This window comes from Squalius cephalus, assembly GCF_949319135.1.
Source record: "Squalius cephalus genome assembly, chromosome: 9".
Lineage (NCBI taxonomy): Eukaryota > Metazoa > Chordata > Actinopteri > Cypriniformes > Leuciscidae > Squalius > Squalius cephalus.
In genome coordinates this window covers 20,458,224-20,477,705 of record NC_137130.1, presented here as the reverse complement: position 1 = coordinate 20,477,705, position 19,482 = coordinate 20,458,224, and the positions used below count along the sequence as shown (strand labels likewise).

The window sequence follows — 19,482 nt, the reverse complement described above, 5'->3', positions numbered from 1 at the left end:
CCAGACATATAAATGTGCCCTTTTTTTCTTTGCATTTTCAGCATTGTTGTGTAGACTTAGTCAATTATCATTTTAAATGTGAGCATGTGTGCGTTTGTTTTAAAGGTATCAGAAGGTGAGAGAATTACTTAAAGGTATAGTGGATGATTTTCTTTTTCCGGGTGGATCATCAAGACTATTGGTCCTCCTAATTGTCAATCATTCTGATGATATGTTTACGTAAGGCCGTCGTACGTGCTCGTCCCTAGATAGTTTTCGCTTTCTGCGCATGTGCACTTTCAGGTGTATATGTGTGGTGAGCTGGTTTCAGCCATTCATTGAAGCTCGCCGTTCTCACAGGGTTTTTTCAAAATGTCTGAGGGTCGCAAGAGAAAAAGTGTCTACGAATTGTATGACAAGAAGAGAAAGGCCTCTGAAGAAAGAAACAAGACCAGAGTGTTTTTGGGAGAATATTCCACACGCTGGCGTGCGCTAAAAGCACAGGTTGGGCTTCCCACTGATGCCTCAGTCGCAAAGTTTCTACTCGACAGGTAAAGTTTGGCATGCTATTTGGAAAAATCCATTTAAAATCACTGCTAGTAAAAGTTAATGTAAGCTATGATTAGCGATGCTAGCCCTGGCACAAGTCACGCACCGCGCAGACACGGTAAACATCTCAATTTGTCTAAACTAGGCTCGTGCATGCTCTCTCGTGCACACGTTTAATACCTCTCGGGAGCAGGTAGAGTGTTGCGCATGTGCATTTTTTCAAAAAGTGGAGAGGGCGGTTCTTTTCTAAAATTTGGGAAAATCCTCCACAATACCTTTAACTTGAGTTTACTTAACGTAACAATAGGGTATATGTCGAACGTCGCATTACGAAACCGGAAAACAGAACGCATCGCTTCCGGTTCAGGTCTTTTGTATGTGCTTCTTGCATTTTTTTACTGTTTTACTCAAGATAACTTAAAAGGAGCGAGCAAAGATGATCATAACCAATGTCCCTCGCATGTGAAGATCGATATTTAAAAGTAAAAAAAAAAAAAAAACTTCACACTAACGTTTAGATATTTAAATAGAATAAAACGCCAATAACAAAGTGAGATAGGTAGGTTAGCTGATTACCTTAAAATTCCATAGATATCGGCGTCAGTTCATACGGCTGTTAACACTTTCTATGACAAGCGGATGCGATGAGACCAGGTTTCCGGTTTCGTCATGCGACGTTCGACATATACCCTATTAAAGTGTCTTTGCTTTTATCAAACGCAATATACTAAGTTCTATGAACTTGCATTTATTAGCGTGTAGATCCATGTTAAAGTAGCTTGCACTTTAAATTAATATGAGCATTGATATTAATTTGTGATGTATAACTTTCTTACACCATGTCTACACCAGACGCTGGTGGCACGACGCAACGCCACAAAAGCGAATAGAACCCATTATAATCAGTGATGCTGTCTACAATGAATGTGCCGCGAGCCGCGTGACACAACAAATTCCCAACCGTAAACTGATGCCCCATTCTAGTTATGATGTGGTACTCCAAGCGCTCGCGCTACTTCTGATACGAAGGACAAATGGATTTCCATTTTTGGATTTGTCGCGTCCAGTCTGGAGAGCTTCTAGCTGTTGCGGCGTGACTCAACAACTGTCACGTCAGGTAGTAGTGTAACATCTGTATCCGTTTGTTGAGCAAACTTAAAATAATAGATTTAAGAATATGTACCATAGAGGACACTAATCACTCTAATGGTGATTTGAATCAACAGAACTTTTACAACAAAATATAATCTAAAACACTACATGGAGCATACATAAATTAATGTAATGTAAGAGAGAATAAACAACATCATAAAATATATTAAAACAGAAAACCGTTATTATAAATGATATTTGTTTTACTGTATTTTTGATCAAGAAAAATGCAGCCTTGGTGAGCATTAGAGACTTCATTCAAAAGCATTAAAGTCTTATCGACCCAAAGCTTTTGAATTGCAGTGTGTATAGACAGTGTTTCATTAAAAACATGTATCGTCTTAACCCGAGAAAAACATGTGAATCTGTTCAATCTCGTGCACTTGACCTCAGGCAGTATATAATTATGCATGGGCTTTCAAACAATTGTCACTAACTTGTAATAACATCTCAGGAGTGATGTTTGTTATTGTGGTCAAATGTTGTTTTTCTCAAAAACATTTGCAGATCCAAGAAATATGTTAGACACCTAGTTGTTTTTGAAGCTGTTTTTTAAGATACTTTCAGATGTTAACTTGTATTAGCTTTAGCATGGAGCAGATGAGACGTTGTAGGCTATGTTGAATACCAAACATATGCTGTAATTTGGACATAACGTGGTTCCATTTAACTTTTGGCGAACAGAACATTATCCACCAACTCCTCTTTCTAACTGTACACAGAACATTGACGTCTGTTTGAGTTTCTTTTTCCACACCCCTGCATCCTCTCTTAACTCAGTAAATGACATCAGCACATGGCAACACACTGACCTTAGATGCAAACAAACAGACAAGAGCTTTACTGTCATCATAAATGCAGGAAAATCTGGCATTCTTTGGTTGACATGTTTGGATATAAACACTTATCTGTTTTGTCATGTTGTGTCCTGTAGGACACTTTATCAGAGCAATGTGGTCACGTGTTGTACAACAGAGCTGCAAGAACCATAAGCAAAATTGGACTTTGGAATAGAGGTCAATGCTCACTTTGTAGTCCATCGACTGCGATGAGAGCACATTTGCTAGCAGAACTCCTTTGTGAAATGCATGTTTTTGATGTGGCAGCAAGATGCATTTCCATTTCTATGGGGATGAGAGTCCTTGAGTTTGAAGTATCTTTCATGGGTAATATTATTGATGGAAATGCACATTTTTGTATGATGAAAATGATGTATTTAGATCCCCTCTGTTGAACTCAATAGATTCCTCTACTTGCAGTTTACCAAACAATGGAATTTGTTGGACTTTGACTCAATCCCTCAGATGTGCTCTCCTCTCTGAAAACCATCCCCAAATGCACTAGCAAAATGAAAAGCTCAGTTGAACAAACCCAGTCCGGATGGAAACTGGATCGTCTAGATTCTAGAAGCCTCGAGGACCTGGATTAGCATGCTAAACAAATAAAGCATCTCCCATGGATCCTGCTTCGCTTCTGCCATACTTTAAATGCCAAGCCTTTACACAAAACATTTCAAAAGAATAGAATTTCAAAAGCTACTAGTTATAGTTGGTTTTCAGTTATTCGTCCTTTGAAATATCACGCCTTATGAATGGATGTTGCATGTGCATTCATGCCCAAATCTTAGTTACTTGGTATTTTAATAGAAAGTAGGATGTAAGAATGAAAATTGGTTTAAAAAAAAAAAACCTTGCCCTTTGAGGCAGATAGGAGTTTGAGCTGTCAAACAGAAGGTTTTATTGATTCATGAAGATGTTTTCTGCATGCCACTGCATGATTTGTGCGGTGGTTCATATTTGAGTGACACTAACCTGATGCTTTTGGTGAAAGTATTTTGATACATTCCCTGAAGATGTGTTTTTGACCTGACAGTCAAATGCAGTCAAATCTGAGACCATCGGTGAAAATGAATCAATTATATTATACTGTATTAATTATATTATATTATTATAAAAAAGTAGTGACCCAGATTTAAATGTATAACATTCTGATTTGAAGTGTATATGAAATACAGTGAGTAAATGCACAATATTTGTCAGTACATAAATATTCGTATGATTTAGTCTTTCAAATGTGATAATAGTCCATGCTTTTGTTTTAAGTTTGCAGTCAGAACAGAGCAGATTGAAGTCTTGCAGTGTTATCAGTACACTGCAATCAGTTAGTGCTAAAAAATAAATCTCATCTGTCACTTTGTGTGTTGTCTCAAGCGTTGGTAAAACACACCCAAACTTATTCATCTTGGTCTTTTGATGGTTTTCAAATCTGACTTTAAGTGACCACATTGCTACAATGGGATAACTACGCCTTTAATTGGCCTGCTCTGGGCAACAAATTGTAACAGGATAATGATTTTTCCATGCGAGGTACCATTTGGGAAAAGTTGACTAGTCTGTTGTTATAGACCAGTACACACAGTAGCCTGACATATTACCGACATCCTAACAACAATAAGGCATTTTACGGCTTTGAAGTATTTATTAATTGTTGGCACGAAAATTGCTTCGCTGTTTTAAATGCGTTTAACCTCCTCTGGAAAGATATCCAATCCAATTTTGGAATGCAAGGGCATGGGTAAGATTCGTGATGAGTCAATGTCTGCCTATCCTTGTGGACACAAACACTGTCTCTGCAGATAGTCGGCTCTGTGACTAGAAACACTGGACTGTCTTTCTGTCTTTGGTTTCAAATACATGGGATTAGTCAGGTATTTTTATTTAGACAAGCTACAGAACGGTTATGCATTTCTCATTTAAACCTGTTTGTAGATGTTTTTTAAGAGACTTGAAGTTCTAGACATGGTGTGTTTTTTTTTTGGGATTATCGCCCTTGCACTTCCCACGCTTGTGCTTTACATCAGCGGAAACATGTAGTTCATTTAACAGAATTTAGTGTAAAACCTTACACCATACCAAACCAGCAGTGAAGCCACAGAAACATTAGCTTGTTCATGAGTAGAAAACTTATGTACCGCAGGCCCGAATTATAGTGATCCGTTCATGTTTTTAAAAGCATTATACATTACTTTGTGCATTGTTGTCCCCAGCCTACCTGTTTATTTAAAAGGCGTCAGAAGACTGTGTAGCAGAAGAAAACTGTATTTATCCTGTATGCCTGCTCTGTAATTGTTATTGTCACTGGAGCATGAGATGTTACCCTCCAGTCACATGAGACAAAACTTCTGACTGCGCTAATTATCTTAAATATAATTTCTCTGCTCTGCACCAGAGTTCAGATGTGCTCATTAAGTGGAGAAACATGTGAGAGTTATTTCCCGATTATTTTTAACTTATTTTATTCTCTTTGGAATACAATGAGGTTCCCTGGTTACTAAGGAATCTTGTAAAGAGAACAGACACCACATGTTAGGCATCTATAGACCTTCTGTTTTTCCTGCCAAGACTTTGTCACCACTCGAGAGGCACAACTACAAGAGGCAGCTTGCCGTGTCTTGGCCTACATACTTACATTGCACATCTTTCTTTATAGACAGATGAGTTTTATTGTTTTTAGCTAAACAAGTAAAGTCAGACAGATTAACATGGATTTTGTGTGCAGTTGACAAAAGAAACAGCACATGCAGAAATAAGGCATGGAAATAATTGAAAAACATTAGCAAGGGGCAGTTATCTTGGTTTTGGCAGGGTCCATCTATGCCCATTATTCACACACAAGAAGAATCTATGGCTTTGTTCACACTGAAACCAGTTCAGATGTTTCTGATCCTTAGTACTGACTGCTGTACTGTCATTTTGTAAGTTGTGAAAGAAAATTAATACTTTTATTCAGCAAGGATGCATTAAATTGGTCAAAGGTGACAGTAAAGACTTTTATAATGTTACTGAGGATTTCAAGAGGATAAAAGAGATTTTAAAATCATTTGAACAGTAGTGTGCATTTTTTGCCATAGTAATGCGCTAGAAAATGAGATTGAGTAATGACCTAGAGGAAAACTGGTCAATTGGTGCATGAAACAACTGTTGGAAACAGTGTTGCGTTTATGGGTTTAACACACTTTATTAGATCAGTGCTTGATCAGAGGCCTTTAAAACCGGATGACTCCTATTAAAGACCATGGCGTCCTTGTGTTGTCTCCGGATGTATAATGTTGTGTCTCTGTGGTCAATGTCACACATATACTCAAACTCCTCAGAGAGGTCATGGAAGTCTTTAAACACTACATCACAAAACTTCTCCTTTACCCTTTGTCATTTACAACAGCTCCTTTTGGCTCTATATTGAGCAGTTTTTTAATGCTTTTCCTTCAAAATTATTGAAAATATGGAGTTGAGTTACTCACATCATGAAATGATTTCTTCCGTTTTAACAGCACTTGTTAGTTTGTTTCTTATTTCGTAGGGAAGGAAGAATGACCACTGAGTCTGTGGTGACACGTTTTTGTAAGTCGTTGAGTAGCCTGCTTGTTGTTTGATCAGCATTTCTGAAAACGGCTCACTCTCGCAGCGCCAGACAGGGAAGTGAGATGCCCCTGGAGCAGAAGTGTGTTCTGCTGGGTGGAACTGGAACGTGGCATAGGTTGCACACCCTGTGCTCTCACTGCACTCCAGTGATTACAGGGCTTTCGGAGTGTTTTTTCTAGATCCAAAGGACGATCTATTTTAAGTTTCCACCACAAGAAAGACAGACAAGCCACAAACCATGACCATATAAAACCATATTTTTATAACTCTGAGTTCTTTCACTCCCGCTAACTACATTATGCTCACAAAAAAGAAGCGTAGCATTAGGTTTTGTGGTTGAATTGTATGTTTTGGTAACTTAAATCTTTACATGCTGTACTTCACATTTGATACAAGTTTGTTGAAAACCATTTTAGTTGTGGTAGTTGTAGTGGTAGTAGTTGTAGTTATGCCATTAGTATAGTACTATTGGTTCGTAGAGGAACTCCTCTGCATTTTCTTAAAGGGATAGTTCACCCACAAATGAAAATTCTGTCATTTACTCACCCTCAAGTTGTTTCAAACCTGTAAGAATTTCTTTTTTCTGCTGAACACAAAAGAAGATATTTTGAAGAATGTCAGTAACCAAACAGTTGATGGACCCCATTGACTTCCATAGGCAGGTATGGGAAAAAGTTAGTTTTAGGCCCTGCTACAATGCATTAAATTTATTAAATTACATTAAATTGTTCTTAATGTACTTAATGACTAGGCTACAGCCTAGACTGGAAGATTGTGTATTGTACATTTTTCAGCAAAACATTTGGCTTTCTGTGGCTTGAATAGAGTCTATATGCTGGTAGTGGTAGTGGTAGTGGTAGTAGTTAGTAGTAGTAGGTAAGTCGCTTTGGACAAAAGCGTCTGCAAAATGTCAATGTAGTTTTTTTTTTTTTTTTTTTTTTTTTTTTTTTTACTGACCACATTCTCATATTGACATCAAACTTTCATAGTCTTCTCTATATAATTGTATTGTATCTCCCTCTGGTGTTGGCAAACACAGTTCATTGGCTCTCCTCTTTAAACTGAGAGGAGTGTGATGATACACTAGAATAGCTCAAGAATCTCATTTTAAATGATTTAAGTAGAGTGAAATGAAGCGTGCAGCTAAACTGTTACAATATAAAGAGGAATGTTGCTTCAGCAGCTGGATGTACACTTCCTGTGGGACTACAGAGGCTAAAGGGGTCTTTATCACAGGAAGGACAGGTCAGGGTCAGCATATCAGTCGACCAATATCAATACAGTGATGACAAATGGTTTCTGCCGGTCCAGAATGTAGCTTTTGTAACATTTAAATGTTACAAATGGTTTAATTTTAGAAATGGAGAATGACAAAAATCCGTTTTCCACCTTCATTTTTATTTATTATTTTATTTTTTATACTTTTAGTTAATGATGATAACACTGGTAAAATGATGTTTGTACAAGAAACTAGAACAAGCATACACTCAAGCATGCAGACAGGAAATGTTTAGACTGGTCACTTTGGAAGTATTTTGCATTGGGAAGCTCAGCGTTATTTTTTTTCTACATTTTTTTTTTTTGCTTTTCCTTTCCACTTCGGTTTGGTGTATGAGCATGCTATCAATACGTTTCATGGCTTATTCATTACAATTAATGATGATTACAAGCCTACACATTTTCCTGTCAAGTTAATCTCAATCTATTTCATGTTTTAGTAATTTAAAGGCAGGAAAAAGGACATTTTCATCGCATAAGGATGGCTATGCCCTTCACAAATACTTCACAGCAATAGAGCTCAAGTGTACACTATTCAAACACTGGATTTTACAAGCACAGACTCTGTGTTGACTGTGAAACTTTGCACCCTTAAATAAACCTGATACTTGAGGTCAACGGTAATTGACATATTTCAGTGCTTGCGTGGCTTTGGACTCACTCATGTGTGAATTTGTCGAGTTTAACTGTGGATGTGGTTGAAATGGGCTGAGGTTCATTCCCTGAGGCTTTCAAACATGGATCTGCCTTTCTGGCATGGCAACAGCACATTTATTCAGTGACCTAAATAAAAGACTGGATTCGGGAATGCTGGGAGAGCAGGTCTGCATCGATTCTCTAGCATTTGTTATATTGCTAACACTTTACAATAAGGTTCATTAGTTAACTACCTTAGTTAACATTAACTAAGAATGAACAATACTTCCACAGCATTTATTAATCTTAGTTAATATTAATTTCAAACAGACTATTAAAATCAAAGGTTGTATTTGTTAACTTTACTGTAAACTAACATGAACAAACAGTGAACAGCTGTATTTTTATTAACTAACATTAACAAAGATTAACTAATATAGTAACAAATCTATTGTTTTTCATGTTAGTAAATACATATTATTTGTGTTAAGATTATGACTTGATATTCTAGCTCAGTGCGTAAAATATGAAGACTCTTAGTTCTGAATGTCTGTGGCAAAAAAGGGAAGCCTGTGAATGCTGTTATTTTAGAGTAACAGTACTGTCACACACACCTTTAGAAAGCAGGTGTGGAGAGCACGCCACAACACGTCTTTGTTCATGCCAGATTCGTTCAGAGGGTCATTCATTCAGTAAAGGTGTACTCTGTGCTTACTGTCTCAAACAGAATACACCCCAAGGTGTGGCGTATTGCATTTAACTATCAGGACTTTTTTTTTCTTCCTTATATTACTCCCATAACCCGAACAGACTTGGACTATTACTTTATTAAAGGTCTTTGTTAGAAAGACGGATTTTAATGGACGTTTTTTTGTTCTATAAAAAATAAATGGCGAACCGCTTAAGTTTAATAAGGTGTATTGTATCTCTCAGGAAAACTTTGTGTTTGTCAGAAGAATCCAGTGGTTGCACATTCCTGGATTGTTTTAGTTCTGCTGTGGCACCGCAATGAAACATTTATTGTGTGGGAGCTGACCAGCATGACCTCGATGGTCCGTTTTTGTGTGTGTGTATCAAACACATCATCCCTCACTATACATATGTTTTTCACATATGTAGAGTCAAATCTGATTAGTTTCAGACAGCATCTCCCACGGTAGTCCATGTTTCTTATCAGGAGCAGGTGTGAGGATGTGCTGTATCTTTAAAGGGATACTTCACCCAAAACTTTCCCCATATTTAGACAACCATTTAGAAGTTTGAGGTCGTAAAATTTTAAAAATAATAATAAAAAAAATGTCTAAGCTCATCAAGGCTGCATTTATTTGGTCAAAAATACAGTAAAACAGTACGGTTGTAAATTTTAATTACAAAATAATTATTCAAGTCATTTTAAATAAGATAATAATAAAATCATTTTAATGTTTTAAAATGTAATTAAGCTAAATTTTTCTTCAGTGTCACATGATCCTTCAGAAATCATTCTAATATGCTGATTTGGTGCTCAAGAAACATTTCTTATCAATGTTGAAAACCATTATTAACTGTAATAAAAAGAAGACAATTAATATCTTAAACATTTTGACCCCAAACTTTTGAATAGTACTGTTAGTCACTCCCATATTATTCCAAACCATATGCTGTTCATTTTTCTTGGAAAACAAATATTTTGCAGAACTGTGAAGCAGCTCTTGCCATTCGACAGTAGAGAATATTACGTATTTCACAAATTTTATGATGTGTTTGCTTGACACCCTCTGGTCACTGTGAACTGCATGAAGGTCCTTGTTCTACAGAAAATGTCTACTTTCTACAACATGAGTATAAGTAAATAGTGGCAGAACTTTCATTTATGGGTAAACAATGACTTTCAATGCAGATCTTCTCATCTTTCCTGCAAGTTAATATGCCCAGCACAATGTGGAGACCTCTTTGGACTGCACAAGCACAAAACTGCAACTATGGAGTATGGGTGCTAAATTTTTCCAGCGTTTTCCTGTTCTTGTGCAATCATTGCTTTGAGGCTGCAGCGGCAGCTGATGCCACACCAAGTGTTCGCCACTGCTTTCAATCTGTTCACAGCTGTTTTGCCATGAAAGCGTGTCTTGTTTTTACATCCTTTTCACAGTAAGACCCTTCACGTTTTTGTACTCTACTATATCGTATAAACTTTCATTCGGGTCATTCACACAGCGTCTAGTTTAGCACATTGGCACATTTGCTTCAACACACAAAGAGTTTTGCTCACGCTCAGTGATGGAGACACACGCCAAGAATCCTCGGAGTTGGAATGAGGAGATCTGCATGTAATCAGTGCACTGGAATGTGCTCGGCCGTGGACAAAGAGACTTCAGAGAATGTGGGAGAAGTAGACAGCGGTCATCTTTGTGCCGTGACAGAGAAATGTGGAACGCTTGTGTTTCCATTAATGTCAGTAAATGATGGTTCTATGCAAACTCTCAATGTGTATATTTGTGTATACGGTATTATACGATTCTGAGAGGTCTTTGTGTTTAGACCTCTTGTCCACGCCAGTGAGTTAAACACATTTGTTAGTGCAGGATTTTTGCACATAGAAGCTTTTTGACTGAATGTCACAAATTATTTTTGTAAAGTTTATTCTGATCTTTCCCTGTTTTCCAGGTCACGGGGAATGCCACTGCGGTGAGTGTAAATGCCATGCTGGTTATATTGGAGACAACTGTAATTGCTCTACAGAGACGGCTTCCTGTGTGTCAGACGACGGGAAGATCTGTAGTGGGCGGGGCAGCTGTGTGTGTGGGCGGTGCCAGTGCGCTGAGCCAGGGGCGTTTGGGGACACGTGCGAAAAATGTCCCACCTGTCCAGATGCCTGTGGAACAAAGAGGTATGTGACTGAGGATGCTCAAACTAACTTAAAGCTAATTTATAGGTATTTTCAGTTTCTAATGATTCTAATGTAATGCTGTCTTTTAAAAGTTTATACGTCATTGTTCAACTTTTTTTTTTTTACTGCATATTGCAACCAATAGCATACTGTCTGTTTCTTTAAATTGGTCCCTTTCTGTTTCTAAAATGTAATTTGATACATACTAGTCGCATTCCAGTGAAGGATTGCAGTACTTTGATAATATTTACACTATCAGTCAAAAGCTTGGGGTCAGTTATCATATTTTTTTAAAGAAATGTAATACTTTTTATTCAGTAAGGATGCATTAAATTGGTCAAAGGTGACAAAGATATAATGTTAAAAAAGATTATAACATAACTGCTGTTCTTATGAGCTTTCTATTCATTAAAGAATTCTGAAAAGATTTAGGCTACCAGTTTCCACAAAAATAATAAGCGGAACAGCTGTTTTCAGCATTGACTATAATAAATGTTTCTTGATCACCAAATCTGGAATTTCACCTTTGCCATTAGAGTATCACATTACGTTTTAAATATATTAAAATAAAAAAGTTTTTTAAAATTGTTATAGTATTTCACAATATTACTGTTTTTACTGTATTTTCTGTACATTTTACAGACTTCAAATGTATGTAACACCAAGATTTGCTAGGTTCTTTCAAACACAGGTATAAGCATGATGGTTCTGATATATATCAAAATTAATCTGTACTATTAACAAGTTACATTGTATGACCCACTTTGTCCTTCATAAATCACGAGTTCTTACTTCAAACATATTTTTTTCACTAGTCCCATGTTAACATGTATAATGTTTAAATATTGTGATTATACTGTCAGAACAGTGTGTTTTAACGTTTTAATGTTTTTAAATTCTGTGGCATTAGGAAGCATGCCACATCAGACATTAACACACGTTCTCTATTAGACTGATCAAAGCTGACTGACAGGGTCTGAGATGTCTTTTCTTCATCATTGACTTTTGTTTAGACTCAAGCCTGTCAAACTTTTTAGTTTTGTGTTAGTTATGGTTTGAATGATCTTTCTAAATGTTTCTCCTCAGGGAATGCATCGAGTGTCGTCTTTTTAACACGGGGAGACTGGCCGACAACCAGACCTGTCAGCGCATGTGCAAGGATGAGATCATGACCGTCGAAACCCTCAGTGAGTGCACACTCAGAAACACTTGACATTGAATGATGTTTGAGGGTTCGGCTAGTGTTTTGGGGCGGCTTCTCTATCATTGTATCTCTCCACCCTGCACAGATGTTTTCTTCTGAGAAAAACTGACTGAAGAAAATGCATTATGTGGAGTGTTTATGCTAAATAACAACATTTTTTTAATTATTTCTTTATTTCCACTCATCACTGCCATACTAAACTACCCAGTTATCAAAACTTGTTATTTAAAGCTTGTGCATGTGAGGAAGGAATTTTAATGTTTGTCATTTTCATACTCCTGGTATAATAAAGCAAGCAGGTAAGTGAATAAAATGTCTTAGCAGGATTTCACAAACCACAATCATTTTTGTTATACTAGTTGAAACTCTTCACATCCTGATAGCAATCAATAATAAAAGTGGTCTAAATATTAAAATATTTACATATATCTTCTGTGGAAGTCTCCCAACCAAAACAATTTTCATCCAATCATTGCATTCGGTCCGAATGCAATGATACGTGTGCGTTTATATGTTCTGAAGGAGGCGTGGCTTTGGAGAGCGCTGTGAAGGGAGGGTCTCATGCTTTGCCTACCCCACCTTCAGTGGTTTGATATGGCATCTTATTCAAAGATGAAACGCTTTTGAGCATAAGGGTTCATTTACTTTTACTGTGAAAAAAAAAAAAAAAAACATGACAACTGATAGCTTATAAGTTATGTTGTTTATTTTATTATTTATTTTTTAGTCTTCACCATTTTTTACATGGGATAATCAAAGGGGGTAGCTGGGATAATGAGATCGGAAAATTCTATCAACATGCACACTAACTGCCAGCCAATGTCATCAACACACTGGTTACTTAACTTACATTTTCCTTAACCTCAATCAGAGAGAGAACTTGAATCCAGCTGAAATCATGAAGGAGCTCAGTTCACACATCTGTCTGTTTTCCCTCTCATCAGGACACACTGTTGGTCGAGCACCACAGTTTGTGCTTCCAGGTCATGAATGTGTTACTCGCAGCAGGGTGATCATGGTTTGTGGTGTATCATGGCCAGCTCTGTTTATGTTATTATCTGGAGAATGTGAGTCTGGACGTCTGTGCAACACTCACTGTTCTGTGTCCCACTGAGAAAGCCTGTGTTTACTGCTCTTCCTCGCAACCCTGCCATTAATTCAAACCACTAATATGAAAAATGCACAAACTACTAAAGAATAGCACTTTGGAAAATGAATAAAATGTTTAGCTTTGTCATATGTGGATCTTTTTATTTTATTTAGATTTTTATATTATGTTTTTTGTTTTATTTATTTATAATTATGAATGTTTTATTAGAGTTCGAAAGCTATTAATAGTTTATGAGAACTTCTCCAGGGTTTTTATAACAGGAGGTATTTTTACATGGTTCGAGGAATGCATGAATGAATGTTTATCATTGAGCAATATGATGCTGGACTCATTCTCTGAGATATTGCAGTGCAAAATTCAGGATGCTTGTGAACTCTTTAAGGCCTTTCCATGTCACCCCTAATTGTAAAAAGCATTCTAGATTTGATGTTTCACAACATTTCTCTGTCGTTTGAGTCAGCTGACTTCCTTAATGAACTCCACATGTGCATACCGGAAACTTCCAGCTCTTTTAGAGAGAGGCTCTGTAGTTAAATGACTTTAAGGAAGGGAGAGACTTCCTTTTTTTTTTTCTTTCTTTTTTTTGTAGTGGATTTTAATTATGATAACATTTAAACATTTAATCTGGGTTCTTGTTGAGGAATGCAAGGTCTGGTCCAAAAATAATTTCAGCATGTCAAGATTATGCTATTGTCTCGACATGTACTGCTTTATCGGTTTGTTTCCTCAGGCACAGTTTGGACAGCTGTTTTATTGAACCCAATTCCTCTCTCCATTTCAGAAACGGATGCTCCCAACACCGTTCAATGCGTGTATAAGACCGAGAACGACTGTGTGATGAAGTTCACTTATTCCGAACATGCCAGCGGCCAATCGGTCCTCACCGCTCTTAAAGAGCCAGGTCAGTATTTAGCACTACCTCTAATAAACTGCATTCTGAATCATGTTAATCACTCATCTTGAGGAAGTATGAGAAAAGTATTTTTGTTGTTGTTGCTATTTCTGATCCAAACACGGTTTCAAATGGGGAGGGTTTCAGCTAAACTTCACATCATACATTATGGCCATCCATTTGTGCATTTTGTGTGTTTACAGAATGTGCCGTTGCCCCAAATGCCATGACTGTGCTTCTGGCAGTTGTTGGCAGTATCTTGCTGATGGGCATCGTGCTGCTAGCCCTCTGGAAACTAGTCATAACCGTCCACGACCGCCGTGAGTTTGCACGCTTCCAAAGTGCACGTTCACGGGCGCGTTATGAGATGGTGAGAACTCAGTCTACTGCACTAAGTTTGATTTAGTTTGATTTATATTGCTGCAGACTAATGCATTCATATAGCACTGTTTGTAAGTTACCTAAAACGTAAATAGCTTGAACAGACAAATCCATGCAATCACAAAAAACAACTAGGCTTTAATTGAAACCATGAGGCCTTTTGGAAAACATCAGTCAGCTGGGAGTGCAGATCAGTCATGATGGTCATTCCAAGGCTGTGGTTCAAAGGCTCTGTTCGCTCTGCCCTTCTAACCATGTGCATTTCAGTGAACCCATCTGACCTATTTACTCTTATTGTCTTCCTCCTAGGCATCTAATCCTGTTTATAAACAGTCCATCCCCTCTCACCCAATGGAGACAGTTTTCTATATGCACAGTTCCAAGTCATGCAACGGAGAAGTTCACTGATCAACCTGCATTTGGACTGGGGGACATGGCAGGACCTGTCCAGCACGCCTCTGCTCTACAGTGGAGGACAGAGACAGCAAATTTAATGGTCTTTTGCAATGCAAACTTTTTTTTTTTCTTTTTTTTTTTTTCTTTTTTTCTGAGGATTGGAACTGATCTTTATGCGGTTGGGTAATGAATGTTCATTGGTGAGCAGCAGTTGGACACATGCTGAATATGAGAAGAGGATTGGCTTGACTAGTTGTCCAGAAACCTTCATGAGCAATGGACGTTGACCTCCCATGGACCGCTTTCTTGAATATAACTCCTAATTTTCTACAGTTCTAACCATACCTCCTGCTCATTATGATGGATTTGCTGTGCAATGTTTTATAGGCAAAGAGACATTTGTGGCAAGGCAAGGAACTGTGCCTTTCCCAGCCGTTACACATTTTACATGAATTAAATTTATTTAGCACATGTACAGTAGTCAGACACCATAGAGTGTGCATAGAACAAAACAAAAGGCTAAATTATACATCAACTCTTTAATGAAGAGATGGGTACTAACATAACCAGAGCAATAATTCTCTTAACTCTTGTTTTGCACATTGTATGTTAGGTTGAGGTTTTATCAAGTAAAGAAAGTAATGCCACTCTACAATACTAGTCTTTGGTGTATTGCCACCGGTTGCACATTTTCATAGTGATTTTCAACTGTACATTGTGATGCAATAACACTGCCTGCTGATAATTCAAGAGTGTCTCGTTTCTTTTTGGAACGATTACATTTAGTAGCTCCACACCCATCCCATCAGGACCTGGACCAAGTAAAAAATTAGACACTGCACACCCATCTGCCAATAAGAACTTCTTAGACTGACCCCATATCAGTAGTCATGTTTGTGTCTACATTATTAGGGGTGTTTTTTGCGCTCCGTGCGATTGGAAAAAAGTTGAACTACATGAGCACCTCATTTTTAGAATGATGTCACACATGAGACACTGAATAAATATATCTGTGCACATTATTATTTCTTAAATTCATGTGCCATCTTAATCTTTAATCAAAATAATATCCCCTCCCTCTTGCAGTGACATCTCTTCTGTTCTCTGATGACGCGTTTACTGGCGCGAGTGCAGGACATCCTGTCACTCACATGATATCACAGCAATAGTAAACAACAACTATCCAGTCAATTCCCCGTGGAAAAAATTAAATCCCGCCCTACATGTTCTCTTATTCAAGAAGCCGTTTCACTTGGATATGTCACTATAGGGAAGAAAAAACTATCGCAAATTCAGTTTAATGCAGACTTAAAACTACAAAATGCACTGTAAGAAATTATAGTCTGTCCAGACCCAGATTCCACTCCAAGAAAGGTGGTTGATCTTGTTCATTCCCCAAAATGACTTAATAATTATTATGTAGGACAAAAAGTCAAATTGTTGTTTCTGCACCATTTGAGTGGATCACATCGTGAGCAAATGGTCATCAATTGTAGAATTGGAGCAGATTGAACCATCTCAGACAGTGGAGTATCTCAACTTTATTAACATAAAGACCACAGCTGTTACAACAGGAACAACTTAATTTAGGCTACATTAGGGGTGGTAAACTGTCATGGGATAATTTAGAAGGTTTGAGATTTGAATGTTATGGGTTCATTCCGGTTCCAATTATCCCGAGGTGCTACATGTACTTTGTCAGTGCTATGCTGCAATAAACTTCTTCATCAAGATCCTTAGCATTTTTTTTTTCTTACACATTTACATGCATAGTTTGATTTCAGTCAGACTAAAGCAATAATTTGTCTTTTTAAACTGCCATGCAAATAATTAGTTCTGAATAATTGTTTTTCCCCATAAAGTCAGTCTAACAGACCTAGGTGATGCAAATATTCATTATTATGCTTCAAATATTCAATTACACCTTGCATCGTGTAAAATTGGACGAACAGCTGAAGACTGTTGCTCAACTATGCAAAAACTAGTACTATCAAACATGCTTTTTTTTTTTTTTTTTTTTTGCTTGATGCTAACAAAACGTCAGCTCAGCAGGGAATGACACAAGCACCCTTCTCTAAACTGATGGGAAAATCTGACTTCATACTCAAGCAAGGTGACAGAAGCCCTTAATTGGCTGAAGTTTGTTTAGTGCCATTTATTTATCTTCTCCTGTGACTTTTGGTAGGTCAGATCAAATGGGCAGCTTGTTTTGAGCTTCAAAGGTGTGTATGTGGTACAGAAGGTTTTTTTTTACCTGCAGCGAAGAAGATTGGGAGCATAAATCAGCCATTGTGTGTGCATGTTTGGTGACGTGTCTCAGGACAGGACTCATGTTCAGTTATAGAGAGCAGCTGTGTTTGCGATGGGGAAAGTGCGCACGCCTTTTGAACCTAGTTGAAAACCCCTTTCAGTGTTGATTTACTGTGAAACCACATGAGACTATGTCTCTAAGACATCTTAAAGAGTATTTTACCAGGTCTGGTGGGTTGTCTACTATCAATCCAATCAAAGTTATGGAGAAGGGTCTTACATTTAAAATGTTCCTCTGCGTGTAGAAGTTGTATTTGCTGTAAAAGTCTGCACGATAAATTTAAATCTTTCTTCAAATCAAAATCTGGTCACACTTCCATCATTTCCATGTTCTCTTGCCACACAACACAACCATGGTTGACATTTTGAGCTGAGACTTGGGGTGTAAATGTGTATGGAGCTCCAGTGGTTCTTCCCTGTTGGGATGTCAACCCTGTGATTTGCACATAAATCACATGTTCTCAGAGTTTGATGAACTGAATGCTGTTTTCCTCCCGAGCAGTGAGCCAGTATCAACAGCCAGAGCATTCAGACAGAAGTGAAGTCATGTCACTGGGAGAGGACGCAGCTCTGAACACAAGAAGGGAAAGTAGGGTTGTGTGTTTCGGTAACGTCTGAGACTTTATAGGAGCTGACCAGCAACAGATGTGACTGTGAAGGCCTGATCTTCTGCCCCCTTGTGAAGTGTCTCTCGTTTTCTTTTATTTATTTCTCATTTCGTTCAAATAAAAAGGTGGTCTTAAGAATTTGAAAAAATGTAAGTAAAAAACAAAAAAAAGATTGTAAAATATTTTTAGGTCACTTATTATGATTTGAAGTGATTTGTGACCATTGTTCATGTGATTTTGAACAGACAGTTGTTGTTCCATTGAAGAATAAGATTCTCATTTTTATCATAAAATTATACATTTCTAAAGTTTTACTGTCACTTTTGATCAAATGAATGCATCTTTACTGAACAGAAGTATTAATTTCTTTAAAAAAAAAACAAAAAAAACATACATAGTTTAAATGGAAGCATCATGCAGTTACCAACCTATCTAGATGTGTCAAACGTGTCTTTCATTTCCTTCAGTGTCCTTCATTTCCAGGGAGATGTGATAACTGCCAACATTAATCTTTACTGGAATGCAAGGTATGTCCTGCAGCACTGAGGTCTGATACTCATCTAATGAGTCTGTGTCTTTGACTCGCTAAATGCCCGCTATCAGTGAAGGAATTTACATCCACTCTGTTTGATTCAGAGTGAAGCTGGCTTGAGCCACAGTAAGCTCATATTCAGCACTGATGATGATCAATCATTTGTGATGCAAATGATTTTTGTAAACTGAGGCCTACTCGCCTTGTGCAGATTTTTAGGCAACATGGGAGTTTTCACATAGGTGCCATTAGTATGTTTATCTATAAAAAATCATGTGGGTAGTCTGATCTTTGCCAGTAACATTCACAGGTCTAAATCTCAATTGTCCCTCAGTGAAGTCAATAAATCAACCCTTTTCGCCAGTATACTTTCATTGCCATAAGCAAAACCGTCAAGGATCTTTAATGTGATCAAAAAGGAAGTAGGCTACGATGGTGTATGTCCTGCTCACATTATCTGCTGTAACATTGAATGATCACACAGATACTAATATCAGTCCAGATTTATTTAATTTAGTTTGATCTAGATTTAAAAAATGAACAAGATTGACTGAAAATTAAATGCTTTTAAATCATAGAGCCTAGAGAATACTTCCATTTTTTCGACATAATTATTGCAGTGACTAATGACACTACAGTTTTGTAACATAATTTTAAAAAAAGAACAAGAAGAAAAAAGACTATTTTTCAGAATATGTTCTTAGGGAATAAGGATATTTTGTGCGTTTACGGAAGGAAATATAGAAGTGCTGCTCTGTCCTATAGCACCATCTACTGGATGAAGGGTCATAGTGCATGTCCATAGGCCTCAACTTTTATTCTGCTCTTATTATAAGTGTTCGAATTGTGATAAAGTAAATAAATAAATACGAATGGCATTAAGAGTCTTCTATTCAACTTATGTGCTGTATTCTAACTCATATCTTCTGAAGACATATGTTAGCTATGAGTTTGGGACATTAATGATGACAGATTGTAAGTGAACTATTCGGAGCGAGACATAAGTGACTCATGTTTGGAGTGTGTGAGGGAGAATGTGGGCTTGGGTGTATTGGTTGGTGCGTCTCTGTGGTTTCTACCATGGTGTAGGCTTGAGCAGGATGTTGTGTCATGGAATTACATGTCATTGTATGAAATTTTGTTTCTCTCTTCCAGAAAGGTTGAGGC

The 19,482-nt window shown here is 37.4% G+C and overlaps 1 protein-coding gene across 1 annotated transcript in view; it reads left to right on the top strand.

Moving 5' to 3' along the window:
- The window catches only part of itgb5 (integrin, beta 5), a 33,571-nt gene extending 17,937 nt beyond the window's left edge, over positions 1–15,634 (top strand). Inside the window, exons 11-15 of the mRNA XM_079881131.1 lie at positions 10,659–10,881; positions 11,968–12,068; positions 13,978–14,097; positions 14,292–14,458; positions 14,779–15,634. Coding sequence (XP_079737257.1) covers positions 10,659–10,881; positions 11,968–12,068; positions 13,978–14,097; positions 14,292–14,458; positions 14,779–14,877 — 710 coding nt within the window. The 3' untranslated portion in view covers positions 14,878–15,634. The remainder of the gene's footprint in view (positions 1–10,658; positions 10,882–11,967; positions 12,069–13,977; positions 14,098–14,291; positions 14,459–14,778) is intronic.
- Positions 15,635–19,482: the final 3,848 nt, after the last annotated feature.